The 19,750-nt window shown below is 32.3% G+C and overlaps 4 protein-coding genes across 4 annotated transcripts in view; 2 read left to right on the top strand and 2 right to left on the bottom strand.

The window, feature by feature from the left end:
- LOC126770478 (TATA-binding protein-associated factor 172) overlaps positions 1-13,334 on the bottom strand; it is a 31,795-nt gene extending 18,461 nt beyond the window's left edge. The window contains exons 1-4 of the mRNA XM_050489868.1: positions 13,108-13,334; positions 9,411-9,462; positions 7,173-7,350; positions 6,664-6,727 (exon numbers count right to left, since the gene is read on the bottom strand). Coding sequence (XP_050345825.1) covers positions 6,664-6,727; positions 7,173-7,350; positions 9,411-9,421 — 253 coding nt within the window. The 5' untranslated portion in view covers positions 9,422-9,462; positions 13,108-13,334. The remainder of the gene's footprint in view (positions 1-6,663; positions 6,728-7,172; positions 7,351-9,410; positions 9,463-13,107) is intronic.
- A 542-nt stretch (positions 13,335-13,876) lies between these two features.
- On the top strand, positions 13,877-15,024 carry LOC126770648 (nucleolar protein 12). Its single transcript, XM_050490156.1, has 3 exons — positions 13,877-14,025; positions 14,096-14,201; positions 14,525-15,024. The coding sequence occupies exons 1-3, from the start codon at positions 13,952-13,954 to the stop codon at positions 15,011-15,013; spliced, it is 669 nt and encodes a 222-aa protein (XP_050346113.1). The 5' UTR covers positions 13,877-13,951; the 3' UTR covers positions 15,014-15,024.
- Positions 15,025-15,078: 54 nt separating this feature from the next.
- LOC126770587 (endonuclease III-like protein 1) lies at positions 15,079-17,506 on the bottom strand. Its single transcript, XM_050490058.1, has 5 exons — positions 17,231-17,506; positions 16,624-16,758; positions 16,284-16,454; positions 15,926-16,085; positions 15,079-15,752 (listed from the first exon to the last, which is right to left on the bottom strand). Exons 1-5 carry the CDS (start codon positions 17,432-17,434, stop codon positions 15,241-15,243), a joined length of 1,182 nt encoding a protein of 393 aa, XP_050346015.1. The 5' UTR covers positions 17,435-17,506; the 3' UTR covers positions 15,079-15,240.
- A 410-nt stretch (positions 17,507-17,916) lies between these two features.
- LOC126770643 (ER membrane protein complex subunit 3) lies at positions 17,917-19,496 on the top strand. Its single transcript, XM_050490149.1, has 5 exons — positions 17,917-18,199; positions 18,272-18,410; positions 18,542-18,659; positions 18,803-18,964; positions 19,111-19,496. The coding sequence occupies exons 1-5, from the start codon at positions 18,051-18,053 to the stop codon at positions 19,284-19,286; spliced, it is 744 nt and encodes a 247-aa protein (XP_050346106.1). The 5' UTR covers positions 17,917-18,050; the 3' UTR covers positions 19,287-19,496.
- The last annotated feature ends 254 nt before the right edge of the window (positions 19,497-19,750 follow it).

The following is a 19,750-nucleotide window of genomic DNA, read 5'->3' on the forward strand; positions in this document are numbered from 1 at the left end:
AATAGGTAGGCGGACGAGCGTATGTGTCACCTGATGGTAAGTGGTCACCAACGTTCATAGACATTGGCATTGTAAGAAATGTTAACTATCGCTTACATCGCCAATGCGCCACCAACCTTGGGAACTAAGATGTTATGTATCTTGTGCCTGTAATTACACTGGCTCACTCACCCTCAAACCGGAACACAACAATGTGGTAGAATATCAGATGAGTGGGTAGCTCATAGGTGGGTAGCTCAAGGTCCTGCCACCAGTATAATAACAATGATAAAAGTCAATATACTGAGGTGGTAATATAACAAAAGGTCAAACGCGTAAACGATACTTAATACGAGGCACGCATATAGGCTATTATTGAGTTAATTATCATTAAGGGGAAGGTGAAATCGATAAATGTTATTAAGAGCCGTGGAAAAACAATAAACCATTGATTTGTTTGTTCGTGCTCGATAGACGTATATTTAATTGCCTTCTTTGTTTAGTGAATAGCTTATAAATTGTTGAGACATTGAGTTTATAATCTGAAATCGAGCCAATACATAAGTTATCGGGTTATTATGTTGACGGTATCAGATTCTCGGACGTCGTAAAGTATATAAAGCCTACGCTGTACCTCTCTCTCTCAGGATTGCCCATCGGACTATGTGACAGAGGCAGCAGAGACCTTTTTACACAGTTTGCATATTTGTGCTGTATATTGATTATCTGCCTTCACTGAAACTTGGTCAAAAGGACTTCAGATATTTGTTTATTTGTCTATCCGTAATCCGTAACAGCCTGTGAATGTCCCACTGCTGGGCTAAAGGCCTCCTCTCCTCTTTTTGAGGAGAAGGTTTGGAGCTTATTCCACCACGCTGCTCCAATGCGGGTTGGTAGAATTCACATGTGGCAGAATTTCAGTGAAATTAGACACATGCAGGTTTCCTCACGATGTTTTCCTTCACCGTAAAGCACGAGATGAATTATAATCACAAATTAAGCACATGAAAATTCAGTGGTGCTTGCCCGGGTTTGAACCCACGATCATCGGTTAAGATTTACGCGTTCTTACCACAGGGCCATCTCGGCTTTGTCTATAACGTACATTAATTACAATAATTAATTGTACTATTGCCGTAACTGGTGAATTTTAAAAACCGGAATTTATAGTGAACTTAATGTGACGCTACTGTGTATATTCCAACCTAGTCGCAAATTCCGATTTCATACAGTTTACTATTAAAAGTTGAAATTTCCAAAAAAACATTTTTAGCTTAAATTACGTGATAAAATAAAGTTATGTTCCAAATCGAATCTTTCTAGAAAATAGATTTAAGCTGTGAGTTGATACTATTGAAATCCGATATAAAAAAAAACCGTTCACGTTCCATAACTCCCAACAGACGTAAGTGAACGTATTTAAAAAGAGAACAGCTTCTAGGGAATACCGAATGAAGGGCGAGCAACGATCTATAGACAGTACATCCGGCAAGTGGTTCTACGGCATCACCGTTTCCTGCGGGGATGAATAAACTTTGTTGTATAGTAAATACAAGTTACTTTAGTTCTGTAGGCAGTGTTATGCCGAGTAATGTCGTACAATACTTGTTTTATTATTTTATATTTGTTTTATTTAATTTAGATCTGAAAGTATATTTTTCCCCAATGAATTTAAAAGCGAGAATATAAATAAAATAGAAGAATATCGCTATTTTATGTATTTCAAATATCATACGTGTTTTAATACGTATGTAGATAAATCTAATTAGTTGTTAATAATGTTATATTAATATGTAACTTAATTATAATCGTCGGAGCAGCGACTTATATATCACAAGATTTTAAGGCCGCTGATCCCGAACTCCCGGGGCCCAAACCCCGAGTCGGACTGAAAAAGTTCTTGGAAATTTTCTGTCGAAATATTCTCAGTTATAGAACCTCGGAAATTGGAAATTGGAAAATCGTACTCTTGTGCCTCGGAAAGCACCTGAATTCAAGTAGGTCGTCCTATAGAATATTAAGGCTGTAGTGAATATAGAGTACTTATATTTTCGCGCATATTTACAGTATAATATGTTCTGCGCAGTTAATTAAAACCTTAAGTTACCTAATGTTCTGCGCAGTTAATTTAAACCTTAGCGCTTAAAAATGTCTTATACTCGAAATACAGGTAAACTTAAACAACATACGAACAATACACGCAAATCGTGCGGTTTTTTTATTACTACGTTTTCTGGCGCGGATCCAGGAATATATAAATGCTTGTCCGCAGTTAAAAATTTGTTATAGTAATTTGATCAGTAATTCTCAAACTTAAGTTTTAGATATGTTTATAAATAGTTTTTAGAATAATGTTTTTAGAGTAATGTTTAGAATAATGTTTAGTTAAATAATGAATTCTCTCTGCCTCTGTCATCATTGACTTGACGGATACGGAAGAAGACAGCATTGTTTAAGCATTCAATCCCTTAATATATTTATAGGTAATTGCTTAAACAACACATCGTGAAACCCGCATGTATCTTATTTCCCTGAGATCCTGCCACACGTATGTATACTAACCAGCATTGGAGCAGAGTGGTGGAATAAGCTTTAAACCTTCTCCTCAAAGGGAGACTTCATTCGTAAAAGATTTGTTTTATTTTTATGTTTTTAAATGTATCGTTAGAGCTACTGGCTAGCTTATAACGCAGATCCTCAAGTTCTGGATTCGGTTGAAAGTCTCTCCACATTTGTGTTCACCAACTCGCATTGGAAGCATAATCTCCAAACCTCGTCAAATACAGGACTTCGCTTAGTAACGGTGCACGGGGACACTTACAGACTGTTACTTTGAAATATAACAGTTTATATATTGTCCTGTCTCCGAATTAAAATAAACTAGCGCACCAAGTCTCGAGTTGGTATTGGCTCGCCCTTGACTTGACGAGGTCACACAACAATCGATTTACGTAAGAACCGGCAGTTACAAATATACCAGTTAAATTACTGTCACGCCTCGTTCTATCTAACATTAGGAAAATATTAACTCGAATAATATTTGTATCTCGTATATATAAAAACGAAATCTTATTAAATATAGATCGAATTTCAGTTGAAAAACAAATACCATATTATATATTTTTTATATTTAAGAAGGCAACTAAATATTGCGTTTAAGAAATTGTCATGTCAATGGAAAAATAATCGTAAACATTCGCACTGGGGCAGCGTGATAGGATAATTGCCAAATCTTCTCGAGACAAAATTATGCCTTCGTCTAGCTTTGGTAGACTGTTCCTACCACAAGAGGTGTAAAGACATGTAAACAAAGTTGACGTCGTATTGACGAGATATCATTGGTCGCAATCTCGAATATTCTATGAATACGTTATGGATTTGCGAAAAAATGGCGAAGTTGTTATTGTAAAGTTTAAATGGAAAATGTAAATTTAAGGTTTGCTTATCTTAAATTCTTGAATTTAAATAGGCTATACAGGTTAGGTTACGTTACATTAATAATTCCGCAGCCTCTCCGATCCGTGCCGAGGACGGCCATCGCATTGGTTTTAGTGGGTAAGAATCCCATTTATTCCCACTTGGGTTATGGTTATATGGAAGCCGAGTGGTACCTTTCTGAAGGTTTCCACTGCGTGAAAAAAAAGAAGGTTACATTAATAAATCATGTTTACATTCATCGTAAAAACCACAAATTTAGTGTCAACAAAATATATATTTTTAAATAAACATTGTTCTTGTACTATTTCCGTCTTATGAATGAAATAAGTGTCTTCAAGCAGAAGATTACACGTTTTCGGTTACGTAACGATCGGTGTGACCGACTTACACAACAGACATTTATTTAATAAAGCCAACAAACCCTAGGTCCGAGTCTAAATTTAAAGCTCCGCCTATTAGGCTATTGTAGCGATTTAAACGGCAAGGTTGAATATACTTCGTTCTGAAACTAGGTCAACAAAGTAACATAAACCTCAATGACATGGAAATATATTTTCCCTAATTGATCGGCTAATATTAGTCTCGTTCGTAACCATTTTTTCGTATTATCTTTTTATTAATAATAATGTTAGAGGTCCTTGGATTAGTTGATAGATCGTATTTCTTAGTTTCGATAACGTTTCGTGTTAAGCACAATACCCGACTGCTACACATAATTACATCCACAAATAGTCAAAAAATCTGTATCCTTATCCATCACTACAGTAAACTTGAACGATTAATATTTATTAATATTATATAATAAATCTACGGTCATAAAACAATACTCAAGTATTTTAATGAAATTGATTTCATACGCGGACTAATCACAAAAACAAGGAAAACCGTTTTAATCCGTTTATGTCACGACATGTGAGCTGTGGGGGGGCTAATATGGGTTCTACAAGAACAAACTCGAAACTAAACGCAGAAAACGATCGTCAAATGCCAGAAAGTGATATGCGACACGACCATGACAATCGTAACATATCAAGAATACAAACATCAAAATATTTTATCACACACAAATAGGTTGTTAGCACTGCTGACTCGAACCGTAATGATTAAACAGAAGGGGAAATATGTAGAATCTATATAGTATGGAAGCAAGTATGGTATAAATGTTTAGGTCTGTATTGTAAGCAACACATAGCGATGATTATGGTTATACTCCTGACCAGTTCCGGTCAAGGCGGCCAATCTCAGCGTGGATCCACAAACTATACTGCACAAGTGTACACGGGCACACCTTATTGCCTCACTCTCCGAATTGAACGACAATCCGACACGACGAGAGAGAATTCAGGCGCAGAACAAACAGCTTTACGTACTTTACAATATATAAAGTATGTATATATATGTACGAGTCCATGAATATGGCTTTACAATACTTAATAATATACAGAGTGAATTATTTGAGGGACGTGCATTGCGCAATCCGAAACTATAATAAACTAGTTAACGCCCGGGGCTTTCCTCTTGTGAGCGGGAAGGGTTCCTTATGTCCTTTTCTGCACACATGATAAGGTTTATGCAAAATTTCATTATGATTGGTTGAGCGTAACAATCAAATAAACTCACTTTCGCATTGATATTAGTAAGAATATCAAACTTTATAAATGCACACAGCTGTATTGCACCAGCTGATAGCACCGCTTATTAGAATCAAATTCAGGATATATATGATATACGGTCGACATCCCTGTCCCTGAGCACAAACTACATTGCCTAACTAAACAGAGAAAGAGGTTCATGTACAATGGGTACAAATATTATTCATTATTATTACTTCCTATCAAAATCAACATACATAATACTTATCGTCTCGGAAAATATAAAAGTTCAAACTCAAAACACTTGTTGACGTAATAAAATTAACAAATAACACTGATTTTTAGCCGTCTGTAAATTTTCAAAACAATTAAATACTACACTAGTAAGATTTATTACTTATTTTATTTGTATTACGCTAATATAATATGTTTAATAAAAAGCTTTTTATTGATCTTTTTTATTATAGAATAGAAAGGTGGACGAGCATATGGGCCACCTGATGGTAAGTGATCACCAAACGCCCTAGACATTGGCATTGTAAGAAATGTCAACCATCGCTTATAGCCAATGCGCCACCAACCTTGGGAACTAAGATTTGATGTCCCTTGTGCCTGTAATTACACTGGCTCACTCACCCTTCAAACCGGAACACAACAATATCAAGTATTGCTGTTTTGCGGTAGAATATCTGATGAGTGGGTGGTACCTACCCAGACGAGCTTGCACAAAGCCCTACCACCAGATCAATTCAATTCCACAAAAAAAATGGACATGGCGAGTGCTATTTTAAAAAGTTTCGATACGAGCAATTAATTTTATTATTAATTAATTTTAATAATGAGTCATTATTAAATGAACTCATAACATCTACTCTGACTTATTATCATTAATTTATCCGATAATTATATTTATTATTATTTATAAATTGCGAAAAACCCATATGTTTAGCTTATCAGCTTCCTTTAACTTTAAACATATTACTAAGCACCCGGTAATAAAATCATTAACGCGGTTATACGATATTACTACGCTAGATACATTTGCGAGTTATATTGCGACCACTCCTACACAGTATTACAAAGCGTCTTATTAAACTAGTAGCAGAGTGTCCGTGTGTAGCGTTAGACTACTTTTTCTCCCCGAAAATTTTGCAAGGGATCGAATCAACAAGCTATATATTTATTGCTAGTCAAATGCTCTTGAGGTGAAGGGACCGATGTCACGGGTTGAAACTATATTAGATAATGCGTTGCTGACGTCAGTCACTTTGTCATCACTAGTAATTTACTACAATGACAAACGACAAAGCATTTAATGTAAATTGATATACTGAAAATGTATTATAAGCAGAGTAAGTCCAACGGTTTTGAACGTCATCACGTCAAGCTGTCAGAATGGTTTCGAAAAGCACTTAGCACAAACTAGAAATCGATAAAAGATAAAAAAATTGTTTTTGTACTACTATTAAATATTTATTTTGTATATATAAATATCGCAAATTCTACGTCAATTTAATGTTACATCGTTAATTCGATCATGGACATGTCAGGAAGTTAAATATATTAATAATGAAAGCCTGGGTAATTAATAAAGAAAAACACTTTTAAAATAATGTATTAATTAAAAAACAATACATATAATTACGATATTTACCTTTGGCAACGGTGACGAGGGGTGGATGCCATTCCGGAACATTGGACAATATCGCTCCAACGGCCTGCAAAAAAGTATTAAAACTATCATATACTAAATGAGGTTACGGAGAAGATCTGATGAAAAAGCAGTTCATTGTTATTTGAAGTGTTTACAAAAATCAACGACGACCTCTAACCGTATTCACAAAATACAAAAGTCGATAAAACATATTACACGCGAGTGCACTTTGGCAGAAATATAATATAGGTGAGTGAGATACTGAGTGAGTATATTCAAGTTTTACTTATAATGTTTGTATATAATTTAATAGGTAAAGCGCAATCCTTTCATACCAAGAAATGCCGTAATACTTATTATTATTCATCACAACCTACTTTAGTAGATTTCGGATATTTTTGTTTTTTTATTTATGATTAGGTTTTCATTGTAAACACAGTTGGTTGAATCCTAGTTCAAATAAGAATAGGCTCATATAAAATCTGGATTAAAAAATTTATGGGTCCAACCTGCGTGGCCGCAATCCTCGTCTCCCAGGCAGGCGAGCGCAGGTGCTTCATAAGACGAGCGAGCAAACGGTGGAGCTCCTCAGGCCGGGCTTTCTGCACCTCGCCGAGCTGTCGGGATGCAGCCCGCCGTGTAGCGGCACCGGCACCCGCCTCCAGCAACACGAACAACCGATCTAGCCTGGTAGATCCACATTTATAAAATATTAGAATTTACCTTGCTGTATATTATTGTACACAAATAAACTTACAAACTCTAAACTTAATTTACGAAAATAGAAGTATAAAAAGACAAAACATTACCCCAATAACGCGGACGGATCGCTTCCTTTCAATATTTGAAATACTGGGGAAGTTATTAAGAAGATAAAAAGCCACGTTCGAACTATGGAAAGCTTGGTGATAGGCTTTTAAAAAACTTTAATTTAATAAATGCTTTAAGTTTGGTAGCGCATTGGCAACGTAAGTGACTGCATTTATACGTTACAACGGCTTGAGACGACCATCAAATGAAATGTAAATTTGGTGAAACACGTGGTTCCACCTGATACACCACAGTCCACAGTTTGATACATAAAAAAAATTCAACTATTTAACGACTATCTTAATTCCTAATACACTTTTGCATCCTAGTAATGCAATCTTGAAAACAGCCAACGAAGCTTGCGCTAAGAAAGACGATTTAAGCACCACATATAGTCTGCCAAGTATGGTCTGCTGCTCAAGCACCGTGGTTTTTATGACCATTTTTAAGTTATTGTCACTTAAAGCGTTGCTTAGCACTATAAGCGTTGCTTCCGGGTGAATATTTATTTATTTTCTATTGCAATATAATCATCAAAATAAAAGGAGGAAGGAAATCCAAATTTCCCAAAAAAAATAATTATTACCGTCGATGTAATAAATTTATTGATTATTATTATTGAGCCGTACCGACAGTTATAACTGAAGTTTCCTCAGCGTACATTATTTTACACCATAATATGACTGACTGACTAAATTGAACATTTCCATTTAAAACAACAATAAAGAAAAAATAATGCACCAAAAGTATAGAGATAATGGTAATGCGTTACATCAGTCCGGACAAACATATATGACACTTGCATATTTTGTGTGTGTCATTCTAATTCGAATTTATAATGTATACGTTGATATCGCATATTGACGTTTAGACATTATGTATGTATTTGTATAATTTATGCAAACAAATTAACATATTTAAAATATAAATAGTCTGGTCGCAATGAAACTTAATTATTGGCTGAAATTCGATACATTCTTTGTGTACATTTACGGCGTTGCACATTGCGAATGATATAGGTATGTATACGAGAATTTTCGATGTGCATATATTAATTTATTTCTCTCGTTGCAATTGGAATATTTTAGTGTGGGAATGTACTAAACAGGCTGAATAGTTCTCATTACGTTTCAATTCATATATACCAGGACGTGGCATTTAAAAAAAAAATCATAAAAATAGTTCTAAATATATTTTAAATCTGTTTATTACTGTTAATTATTATTAATTATTAAAAATTATTTTCATTTGTTTTTTTCTCGACTATGTATTAATTATAATGCGAATGTGGTTCGATATCACAAGATAAGCTTATGCGATAATAACGATCTCAACGAAGGTCAAGTCGCGCGAATTGTTACTTAATTGATAACAATGCTTGAATTTTGAATAAATTGTCTCAAACAACAAAAATTGCCATGTCACCCAATCAACGATTGTTCACGATGTTAAACGATACACACATACTTTATACGAGACAGGACAGAGATTTAATGTAAGCACCGTCTTAAACAATCATCCTTCGACTTCTGAGATAAGATTTGCAAAGCCAAAGATAATAATAATAATATCCTAGGACTTCATTCACACACGGTCATCTGATCCCAAACTAAGCAGAGCTTGTACTATAGAAACCAGACAACTGATATACTACATATACTACTTTTCTTTTGTAAATACATACTTGTATAGATAATTACACCCAACTCAGGACAAACATACATGTTCATGCACACAAATATCTGTCCTGGGTGGGAATCGAACCCACAACCTTCGGCGTGAAAGGCAAATATAAACAACCACGCCAACTGGCTCGTCAGACATGCAATTATTTCGTAACATTTTATAAAAAAATATATCCCCGAAACAATTAATTCACTTTTAGGGAGATATGTGTTACTACATATAAACGATGAAAGCTTATCAGTTTAACTTACCGTGACGTCATAATGTTGAATCAATAAAACGGCAAGCTGTCTATATTTCCACCTAAAACGAAAAAAAAATTCAATTAATATAAAATATGATTAAGCATGTTTAATTTATCAATTCGTACAGCTGTTCACTTTATTATATTTATACTCAATTTTTATTGGCGTTGGGTAAAACGACATGAGGTGCATAGAGGTAGGTATTGTTGAGTGCGATCTCTCAAATAAAACAATTATTTTAGGAAGGCAGACCAGCAAATAAGACGCCGCCAACAATGGTGTCCAAAATCTCTTCGTTACTTGTGTCTGTAATTACACTGGCTCACTGACCATTCAAACAAGTTACTGTTTGAGGGTAGATTAACCAAACTATTTAGTCAGTATACCAAATTTAGCGTGAGTCTCTTCATATTAACACGAGAAAAATTATAAATTTTACCTGTTAATCCAGTGACTAATTATAAAATTAAATATCGAAACCATTTTTCCTGTTATATTTTAATTGAACTATTTTTATTTCAAGTATGATCTTGACGGGTTTCGGTAAACAAAAAACGTTACCAGTCTCTTATGACTCGAACTGGGTTTCCCGCTATCCTCTCTTCAATGTTAGATAAATATTCTAATACTATTCTAGTAAGACTCGACAGTTGTACCCCGGTGACGCTACTGACGCCATTTGGGCCAACAGCAACAAGTCAGTTCGAAAAGAAACAACAGTTGTTATCCTTTTTAGTAGTTAGTTTAGTAACAGCCTGTAAATGTCCCACTGCTGGGCTAAGGCCTCCTCTCCCTTTTTTTTTTTTTTTTTTGAGGAGAAGGTTATTATATAAGCCGAGATGGCCCAGTGGTAAGAACGCTTGAATCTTAACCGATGAACGTGGGTTCAAACCCGGGCAAGCACCTCTGAATTTACATGTGCTTAATTTCTATTTATAATTCATCTCGTGCTTTTCGGTGAAGGAAAACATCGTGAGGAAACCTGCATGTGTCTAATTTCATCGAAATTCTGCCACATGTGTATTCCACCAACCCGCACTGGAGTAGCGTGGTGGAATAAGCTCGAAACCTTCTCCTCAAAAGTTGTTATCCTGCCTGTGTATAATATATACTAATTTTTATGGCGATCAATAGTCGACTATCGATGATTAATCAATATCGAGTCTATCGATAGTATTGTTGCTCGTAAAGAAAAAACTATCGATATTATCAAATGAATTTCTTTTTATATGTATATACATATAAACAATACATACAATTACAATAAAGTAGCTGTATAAAACCTACATGAAAAAGTGGGTACACATATGAGCCGACTTCACGGTAATCGGTCAAACGATGTGGAAGTTTATCTCAATTAGATACACCAACATCCTTTTTTCCATATAAGATAAAGAAAATGATTTGTTTATCGACAAAAAAAAAATTGCCTTTAAAATATTACTCCGCGACTTATACCTAGCAAGCCTGCAAGATAAATCATAAAAATTCACTATCTATATGCAGCAGAATGAATTAATCATAAATTCGTATGTATTTTTAGTAGCGACCTTTCGTGACCCTCGCCGTTTTTAATTTCGCTAACTATTCTCGTGACGTTTATATTTAACATTGTTACTTATTGCTAAGCTTAAAACTATATCTCGAATTATAACAATGTAATCTTCTATCTCGATAAATATACAAGATGTCGCTGATAACCTATTCTGAAACGTCAACAGTTTTTGAGGTCAATAAACGTGTTATCTCGAGCACTAACACCATTGGCACACTTTAGTCTATGAATTTGTTTATATGAAACCTCATTTGAGCAATATAACCGTTTTTTGTTACAATTTCTATATGACATAAGTACAGTTAATATCAAAAAGGTGCAATGAAAAATAGTCAACAATATTTAGTCTTGTTGAACACATTGTTTATTACAGTAAACAGTAACAGCCTGTTAATGTCCCACTGCTGGGCTATGACCTCCTCTCCCTTTTGAGGAATAGATTTGGAGCTTATTCCACCACGCCGCCCCAATGCAGGTTGGTAGAATACACATGTGGCAGAATTTCGATAAAATTACACACATGCAGGTTTCCTCACGATGTTTTCCTTCACTGTCAAGCACAAGATGAATTATAAACACAAATTAAGCACATGACATGAGTGGTGCTTGCCCTGGTTTGATCCCACAATCATCGGTTAAGATTCATGCAGTTAAGGCACTAGGCAATCTCAGTTTTTTTTATTAATTAAATAGAATTATGGAATGTTATATATAAAAATTATGTAATTTTTTCTGTGCATTTTGTTTTTGGACTAACTTGTGACTACACCACAAGTTAGTTATTCATTTTAAAGTAGAATAACAGAAAACTGAAACTGAACTGGAAATGATGGTTCAAAAGTGTGTGTATGAACCTGTATAACCTACTAGAACAATAATAATAATCATTTATTTGTATGTAATGTAGTATTTTTTATAGATTTTATGGTATATGTAAATTTTTATCATTTGGTTGGTTACATTTTGCCATTACATTACAGGCAAGCAAATATTTTTTTAAATAATTTTATAAATCACATTAAGAAATAACATAAAAATTTAACTATATTATAAATTGCCAAAGAGATTTCGTTTCATTGTTAAAGTTTGAAGTTTTCACACCTTAACTACTCAAACCACCATCACAAGACTGTGCATACACATTGTACAGGAAAGGACAAACCTAACACCTCCTCTCTCACAAACAGCAGTTTCATTAAAATCAATTAATTGGTTAATGAAGTAAGTATGATATAAATATTTTATTGTAAAAGTTATCATGTTTTGTTTAAAATTAAAAATTTTATTAATCTAAATTTCCAGCTTCTACTGAGAACTTTGCTGCAACCCAACCCAAAAACTTTTTATTGATAAAACCCAGATTTGATCCAAGGTCCACAGAACTTTATCTTACAAGCTAGCCAGTATTACTATCTAGGTGGTCAGTGAGACATCATAATTATTACATATTATTAGTATCTAGCATATAAAATTACAAGTTAATTATACTGATTTTCACATCATCATCATCATCATAAAAAAAATTAAGGCTAAATTTAGGAGAATACTACTAAATAAAACTCGCAAATACTATGCACCATGATACTAGTCTGAATGAATATCTTGTGTAGTTGCCTGTGTTACATTTCTTTAACTTCAAGGTGATACAAACTTTTCTATTAAGTATCAACTTTACATAATCAGATCATCTAAATATACAATTCTAGTTTTTACATAAAAGCGCAAGGTCTGTGGTCTAAAATCGATATGTCATCAGTGAAAATTTTTTACTCGCAAAACCGAAATATCGCGTCATAGCATATTTTTGTATCCCACAATTCGTACAAATTGACGCTAACAACATTATTGAATAGATCAGTTGAATGAAATGGTTTAATAACGGTATGTATAATATAACGTGAGGCGCTCACACAGACACACATGTTAACATATGGCTGTACGATATAATAGTATTGATTATAAAAAATGTTTTACCACTGTCTTCCTTGTACTTATCTTTTGGATAACTTGCTTCTAAATATGGCAATTCTAAAAGTAGTTGGTAAAGACGTGAATAGAAATATGTTACATTTGCTATTATAATATTTTCTTTATTATCTCGTATCTATATTTCTTTTTACAATTACTTTTGGTTCACCAAGTACTCACCTTGTGTAAAAAGACACATATCACGTCACTGCACCAAAATCTTTCCATATTTTAAACCACTGAAATTCATACACGATAACATTTTCGTCAAAATGCACAAACAAAAAAAAACAACGTGACGAGAGGAAACGCATCGTCCAAGCTTCAAATATATACTGACAGCCATGCTGCTGATGAGTCCGTCTTTATTGTGCACTTGTGTGCTGATTGGCAGAAAACAGAGTATAAAAAAATCGCATCCACCAATCACAAACTAGTATTTTCAAATTCTTGGTGGGTTGCCAAGAAATTACTCACATTGACATTTTGTGAGATATAAATATAAATTATTTAATAATATTTAAAACATGTATTGTTTAGTCGAGTCAAAATAAGATTATTTTTAAAAATATTTCTTTTAATTTTATAAGTGTCAAATATTTATTCAGGTACAATGAAAACTACAAAAAAAATTTCAATTACAATAAATTAGGTAAAACTTTAATTTTAAAAGAAACAATTACTTTTGATCACCTTACTGATATTAAAATGGCAGCAATATATTCATATATAATAAAACAATGTTTAATGTAATAATATAATAAAATTATAATTGTTTTAGCTGTACAAGACAATCAAGATTTTTTATATTAAAAAAAGTATGTTATCGATGGTAAATTTATAAAGATTTACAAAATAAATTTAGTTCCAAGGCTCAATAAACAGTTTTACTGCAACAATACTATAAAAAAAAATAATGTCAAACAAAATTCAATTTAAGGTTTTTAAGGTTATATTTGTCAAGTACTCGTGTTAATCATAACAACAAATATTTTATTAGTAATTTTGTTCTTAAATTTCAACCATGGGCAAGAAACGAAATAAAAATAGTGAAAATAAGCGAAAAATTAGTTTGGTTTTTGATGAAACCAAGAGAAAGTAAATTATGTTTTAAATAGTTTTATCTTTTTATTTTTTTACATTGAACTAATCTATGTATTATGTTTAGGGATTTTTTATGCGGATTTCGCAAAAGAAAATTAGAAAGAAAAAAGAAAGCTCAGGAGGATTTACAGAGAATGTTAAAAGAAGAAAAGCGACGCATAAAACAAGAAGTAAATATTAACTAATAGAAAAAAAAGTGAGCCTGACCGAAATTTGTCCACAGCGGTCATACTCAATCAAAATTCATTTCCATAGTTTAATAATGGCATTTCTTATTAGCCCTAGGGCTTTAACTGATTACTACTGTAACTCTAGAATGCTTTCAAGAATTTCTGGTTTAAAAGCCAATTATTTTTATTAACTCATTCAGAGATTTGAATGAGGTTTCATGGATGACAGCCGTTTAAGCTTACCACTATTCCAATGGTACAGTCATCTTAGCGATAAGAATATTTTTTTAATATTTATGTTAGTTTTGTTTTATTGTTTTTAGAATAAGGAGTCATACAAAAAACTTGTTGTATCTAGTCGTCCTATACCCGATATAGAGCAGCTGCTTCAAGAAGAATATGAAGATGAAGATGTTAATGTTAAAATTGTGGAACTTTCATCTGAAACACTTCAAAAGAAAGATATTGTCATTGGGGAGAACAGACCAAAGGAACCAGTAGACAAAAAAGTAAAAGCAAAAATGAAAGTTGATCTTAGTAAAGAAATTCCTGGAATGACTCCCACTGAACAAAATGAATCTGAAGTTGCAGAATCGGAAGAAGAGAATGATGATGACAAATTAAAGTCAAAAAAGGATGTCAAAAAAATATTAAAGAAACAAGCAACTAAGAAACTGCAAAAAAGTAAAGTATTTCAGATGAAAACTAAGTTAGATAGGATACAAAATAAAAAAAGTCATAAGAAGAAAGCAAAAACAGATCAAAGGAAAGAAAAATCTAAGAAGAAGAATCACAGAAAAATTAAAAATTGATTTAACATAAATTTCTTGGTTTATTTTCATACAATAAAAAGTATACAATTAAAAATTAATATGTAGTGGTAATGATTATAATAACACTTATGACCAAACTTTATATTAATTATGAAAAATCACTCTGTAGTAACTTTCAAAATGTTATGTATGTAACTTTATGTATTTGAATCTTAAAACATATGAAGTATTGTTTATTCTGAATACTGTTTCTTTTCTTATCGAGATTAAGTTTCTTTTTTCGTTTTTATATATTGTTTAGCTATTCTTGGTGACTTCCGTTTTAATACATTTTGAACATTCATAGAGTTATTGGATATTTTAATATCAATTTTAGAATCTTTAATTTCTGAAGCTGTATGTTCAGTTTTTATTTTTAAGTTAATGTTGCTTGAACTTGGTTCAGTAAAGTTTTTTTCGGTAGCCTTCGATAAATGTGGTGACCCATCATCGACTTTTTCAGCTTTAACTTTTTTTGAAATCTTTGGTGATTTCTTATTAGGTGATTTTCTACCCTTATCGCTTGAAGGACAAATATCTCTGTTTAAACACTCGTGACACATTGGCCCCACAGGTAAACATATTGTCTGCCCAAAGCCTACCATTAAATGGTTGACTTCACTCCACAAGTCAACTGGCAGCCAAGTTTGTAATGATTTTCGAGTTTCTTCTGGTGTAGTAGAGGGTTTTTTGACCCAACCTATTCTGTTGCTTATTCTGTGAACATGTGTGTCTACACCTGAGGAATAAAAACTTTCTATTTTAAATGTTAATATTTAAAAAAATCACAGTTTACACCAGATATATATATATATATATATATATATATATGTAAATACCAAAATTAGAATTGGATGAGAACTTAGAAAGAAAGGACTATGATTTTAATAATAGAGTAAAATAGATAAATACCAATTCCTGTAATTTTATTCCATGCAACCTTCATGCAGATGTGAGCCATTTTTGGACCAACACCTGTCAGTTTACAAAGTTTTTCAGCTGTATCTGGTATATCCCCATCATACTGGTCTTTTAAAGTTTGTGTTGTCTTTTTTATGTATTTCACTTTCGTCTATATAATGAAGCAGAGTTAATTTAACAAATTATACTTTAAGAAATAAAAAATTGTATCATAAGATACATTTACTTTTAAAAAAAATTATTTGATATACATTTTAAATAATACATATGTATGATATATCTGTAGATATATAAATGTTTATTTACATACAGATATAATGTAATACATATTTAATGTAAAATAATATACCTTCCAAAATCCAACAGGATAAATGAGTTGACCGAGTTCTTCATCGCTCATTTTCAGCACATTGTCAATAGTGAGTCCTCTTGCCCGTAGACGTTCCATGGCAGCAAATGTCACTTGATCTTTTGTCTGGCTTGACAACATAAGGGATATTAAGCTCTGGTACCTTACCACCTATAAGGAATGAAATGATAATTAGTGTAATTTTCTTATGTACAATAAGTTCCTTCCAAGAAATAATCACAAGCTAATCACCATACATATAATTCAGTTTTATTCAAATTAAGTTGTTAATATAATTTTTTTATTTATTTATTTTACATATGAAATAATTAAAAATTACTTTGGGTGGTGCATTTTCATCCATACACATGTGACAACCCATAGAGTCCACTGGTGCATCATTATTTGATCTCATAATTCTTAAATTTATTAAGAAGTCTTTCCAATTGTTTGGCTCCCATAAACCTTTATCTTTCTAAAAATAAAAGCAAAATAAGTAATTTAACTTTCTTCATGAAGACTAAGTTTTAATAGAAATAGAGAATTAAAATGGTATGTTCGCTGACAACAACACATTAAGTCCTGTTTTGTGTAACCAGTCTGGGTGGATATCACCCACTCATCAATTTTTCTATAACTATTACAGCTTAAGTTTGACTTTTCTTGCTACTTCTGAATTGAATGGTGAGCTCACAGTGTAATTGCAGTCACAAGACACATAACATGTTAGATAACAAGATTGGCCACATTTTGATGGTGTACGAATTTGAATTATGATTAATACAAAAAATGATATAAAATTGTAACTATACTAAATCCTCTATTTAAAATCCTCGTTAAGTAGAAATTTATTAAAATTACCTCTATTACTTAACAACATATTTTACTTTATATTAACGAATTAAAAAAATAACGAAACAAATAATTCAAATTTTAATATACTTTACCTCCTTAACAGGGGAGTCATTTTCAAATTCAATTTTTACATGTGGTTTCTTCTCATATTTAAATTGACTCAAATCTAAAACAGGCTTAGAACCTAAATCATCGACTTCTTTATGATTTTCTGAAACTATTTGTTTAGAGACGTTAGTTTTTTTTGTTACTAGATTTCCAGTAGCTGCCATTGTAATAACATTTTTACGAGGCATTCTTATAAATAATATAACGTTTATTTATGTCAGTATAAATCAAAACAAATTTTGCAAATTCAAAAGAATTTACATCCCAAGTAGTAATAACAAATAACAATCGTTCAAAGTTTCAAACTATTTCAATTTCAAAACACAACAGGAACAGATTACAAAAATCATAGATAATAATAAATAATCATTGTACACGTAAATTTCATGCTTAGAGTAATCGAACGCATGTAATAGGATTTAGATGTGATTTGTAAGTGAGCCGTGAGGCAATTGCAATTGCAGTGACCATTAAACTGCAATTAAACGTGAGGTGTTTATGAATAACTGAAAACGTCAACACGCACTGGCGTTTTTGCTTTATTTGATTTTATAACTACAATGGATTTTTGGAGAGCAGCGTATGTTGTGCTGCTATGTACTACAGGCTGTTAAAAGATCTGTATCCAAAACTGTTCAATGTTCAGTAAATGTCATTTGCAAATATTGACAATTGACAAGTCATTATTTAATAATTCGATTAAATTGTTGAGGTTTTTGTGAATAAATGAAATGTTCGTTTAGAATTATTAATTAAGAGCATTATTTAATGAAATAGTAACTTTATTATAGTAAACAGTAAATCATGGCAGAGTTGTTATTAGATCCGAAAATACGTTTATGGGTTTTTTTACCCATTGTAATTATAACATTTTTAGTTGGAATTGTTAGACATTATGTATCGATTATATTATCATCACAGAAGAAGATAGAAATAATTCAAGTTCAGGATAGGTATCTTTATCTTTATTAACTTTACTTTAGAATTGTAGTTAAATTCAGATAATAAAATAACCTTACTTTTAGTCAAGTGATGATTCGAGCACGGTTACTGCGCGAGAACGGCAAGTATTTGCCGAGGAATTCCTTTGCGATGCGACGGCATTGGTTCAATAATGAGGACACTGGATATTTCAAAGTTCAAAAACGTGCAGCAGCTTCACAAGTAGGAATACCATTTATTATGATTGCTCTTCGCTAACGCTCAATTTTATCAGGATTATAAAAATATGCTAGGTGTTAAAAATGTACAAAGAAGTATTTTCTACAGGTTATTTTTTTTTCTTTATTTTCTAGAACCCCATGACTGACCCAGGCATGATGACTGATATGTTGAAGGGTAATGTTACAAATGTACTACCAATGATTGTGATTGGTGGTTGGATTAATTGGATGTTCAGCGGATTCTTAACTAGTAAGTTTTTTAAAAACTTTTCAATTCAATAATATAAGTGCATTAATTTAATATTTATATAAGGAATATAAAAAATATAATAGTCAAATATAAAGCTTAATATTCAAGAATATTTTTTTAATGTTATTTTAAAAATTCAACAGCTAAAGTACCATTTCCACTTACCCTGCGCTTTAAGCCCATGTTGCAACGTGGTGTTGAATTAGCCTACCTTGATGCATCATGGGTGTCATCAGCTTCGTGGTACTTTTTAAATGTTTTTGGTCTACGCACAATTTATACCCTTGTACTTGGAGAGAATAATGGTAAGTCTTTGAAATGTCTAACTCTTAATTATGTATTTATTACATTTTTTTCTGAATTAATTTTGTGATGCATTTATAATGTACTATTATTGTAGTTTTAAGAAACTTACAAAATAAAATTTATTAATAAAATATGTTTATTATAGCTGCAGATCAATCCAAAGTGATGCAAGATCAGATGTCAGGAGCAGCAATGGCCATGCCCCCCGATCCAAAGGCAGCATTCAAAGCCGAGTGGGAAGCGTTAGAGATCACTGAGCACCGCTGGGCTCTTGCCACAGCAGAGGCTGACTTACTCGTTATTGTAGACAAGGATCAATAACAAGATCAAAATCAATTATTTTGGTGAAATGTTAAATTGGTAATTTAAGTATAGGAATGAATTAAAGTTAAATGTAAACTAATTTGTTTCACTATTTATTGTATGGTAGAATTTTAAAGTGAAAAGGTCTATGTTCGTTGAACTTGTCTTTGGTTGAGTGGTATCAGCATAATAGTTCACTGTCACTATTAAAATAAAAATTTATAAATATATCTTTAAAAGTTTTATTTTAGTCATTCAGGTTTATAAGTTAAATGTATGCTTACTATAATGTTTGTAAAAATTATTCAATTGATTTCTATATAAAGTTTAATAAGGCCCTGTGCAAGCCCAGCTACCAAGCTGGGCTTGCACAGGGCATTATACTGCTAAGCAGGAATAGTAGTCTGTACTGATGGTCTGGTTTAAAGGGACTTAGAATTACCATTTATAATTATTAATGATTACTTTAAAATGTTAAACTC

Source organism: Nymphalis io, chromosome 9 (genome assembly GCF_905147045.1).
Source record: "Nymphalis io chromosome 9, ilAglIoxx1.1, whole genome shotgun sequence".
Taxonomy (NCBI): domain Eukaryota; kingdom Metazoa; phylum Arthropoda; class Insecta; order Lepidoptera; family Nymphalidae; genus Nymphalis; species Nymphalis io.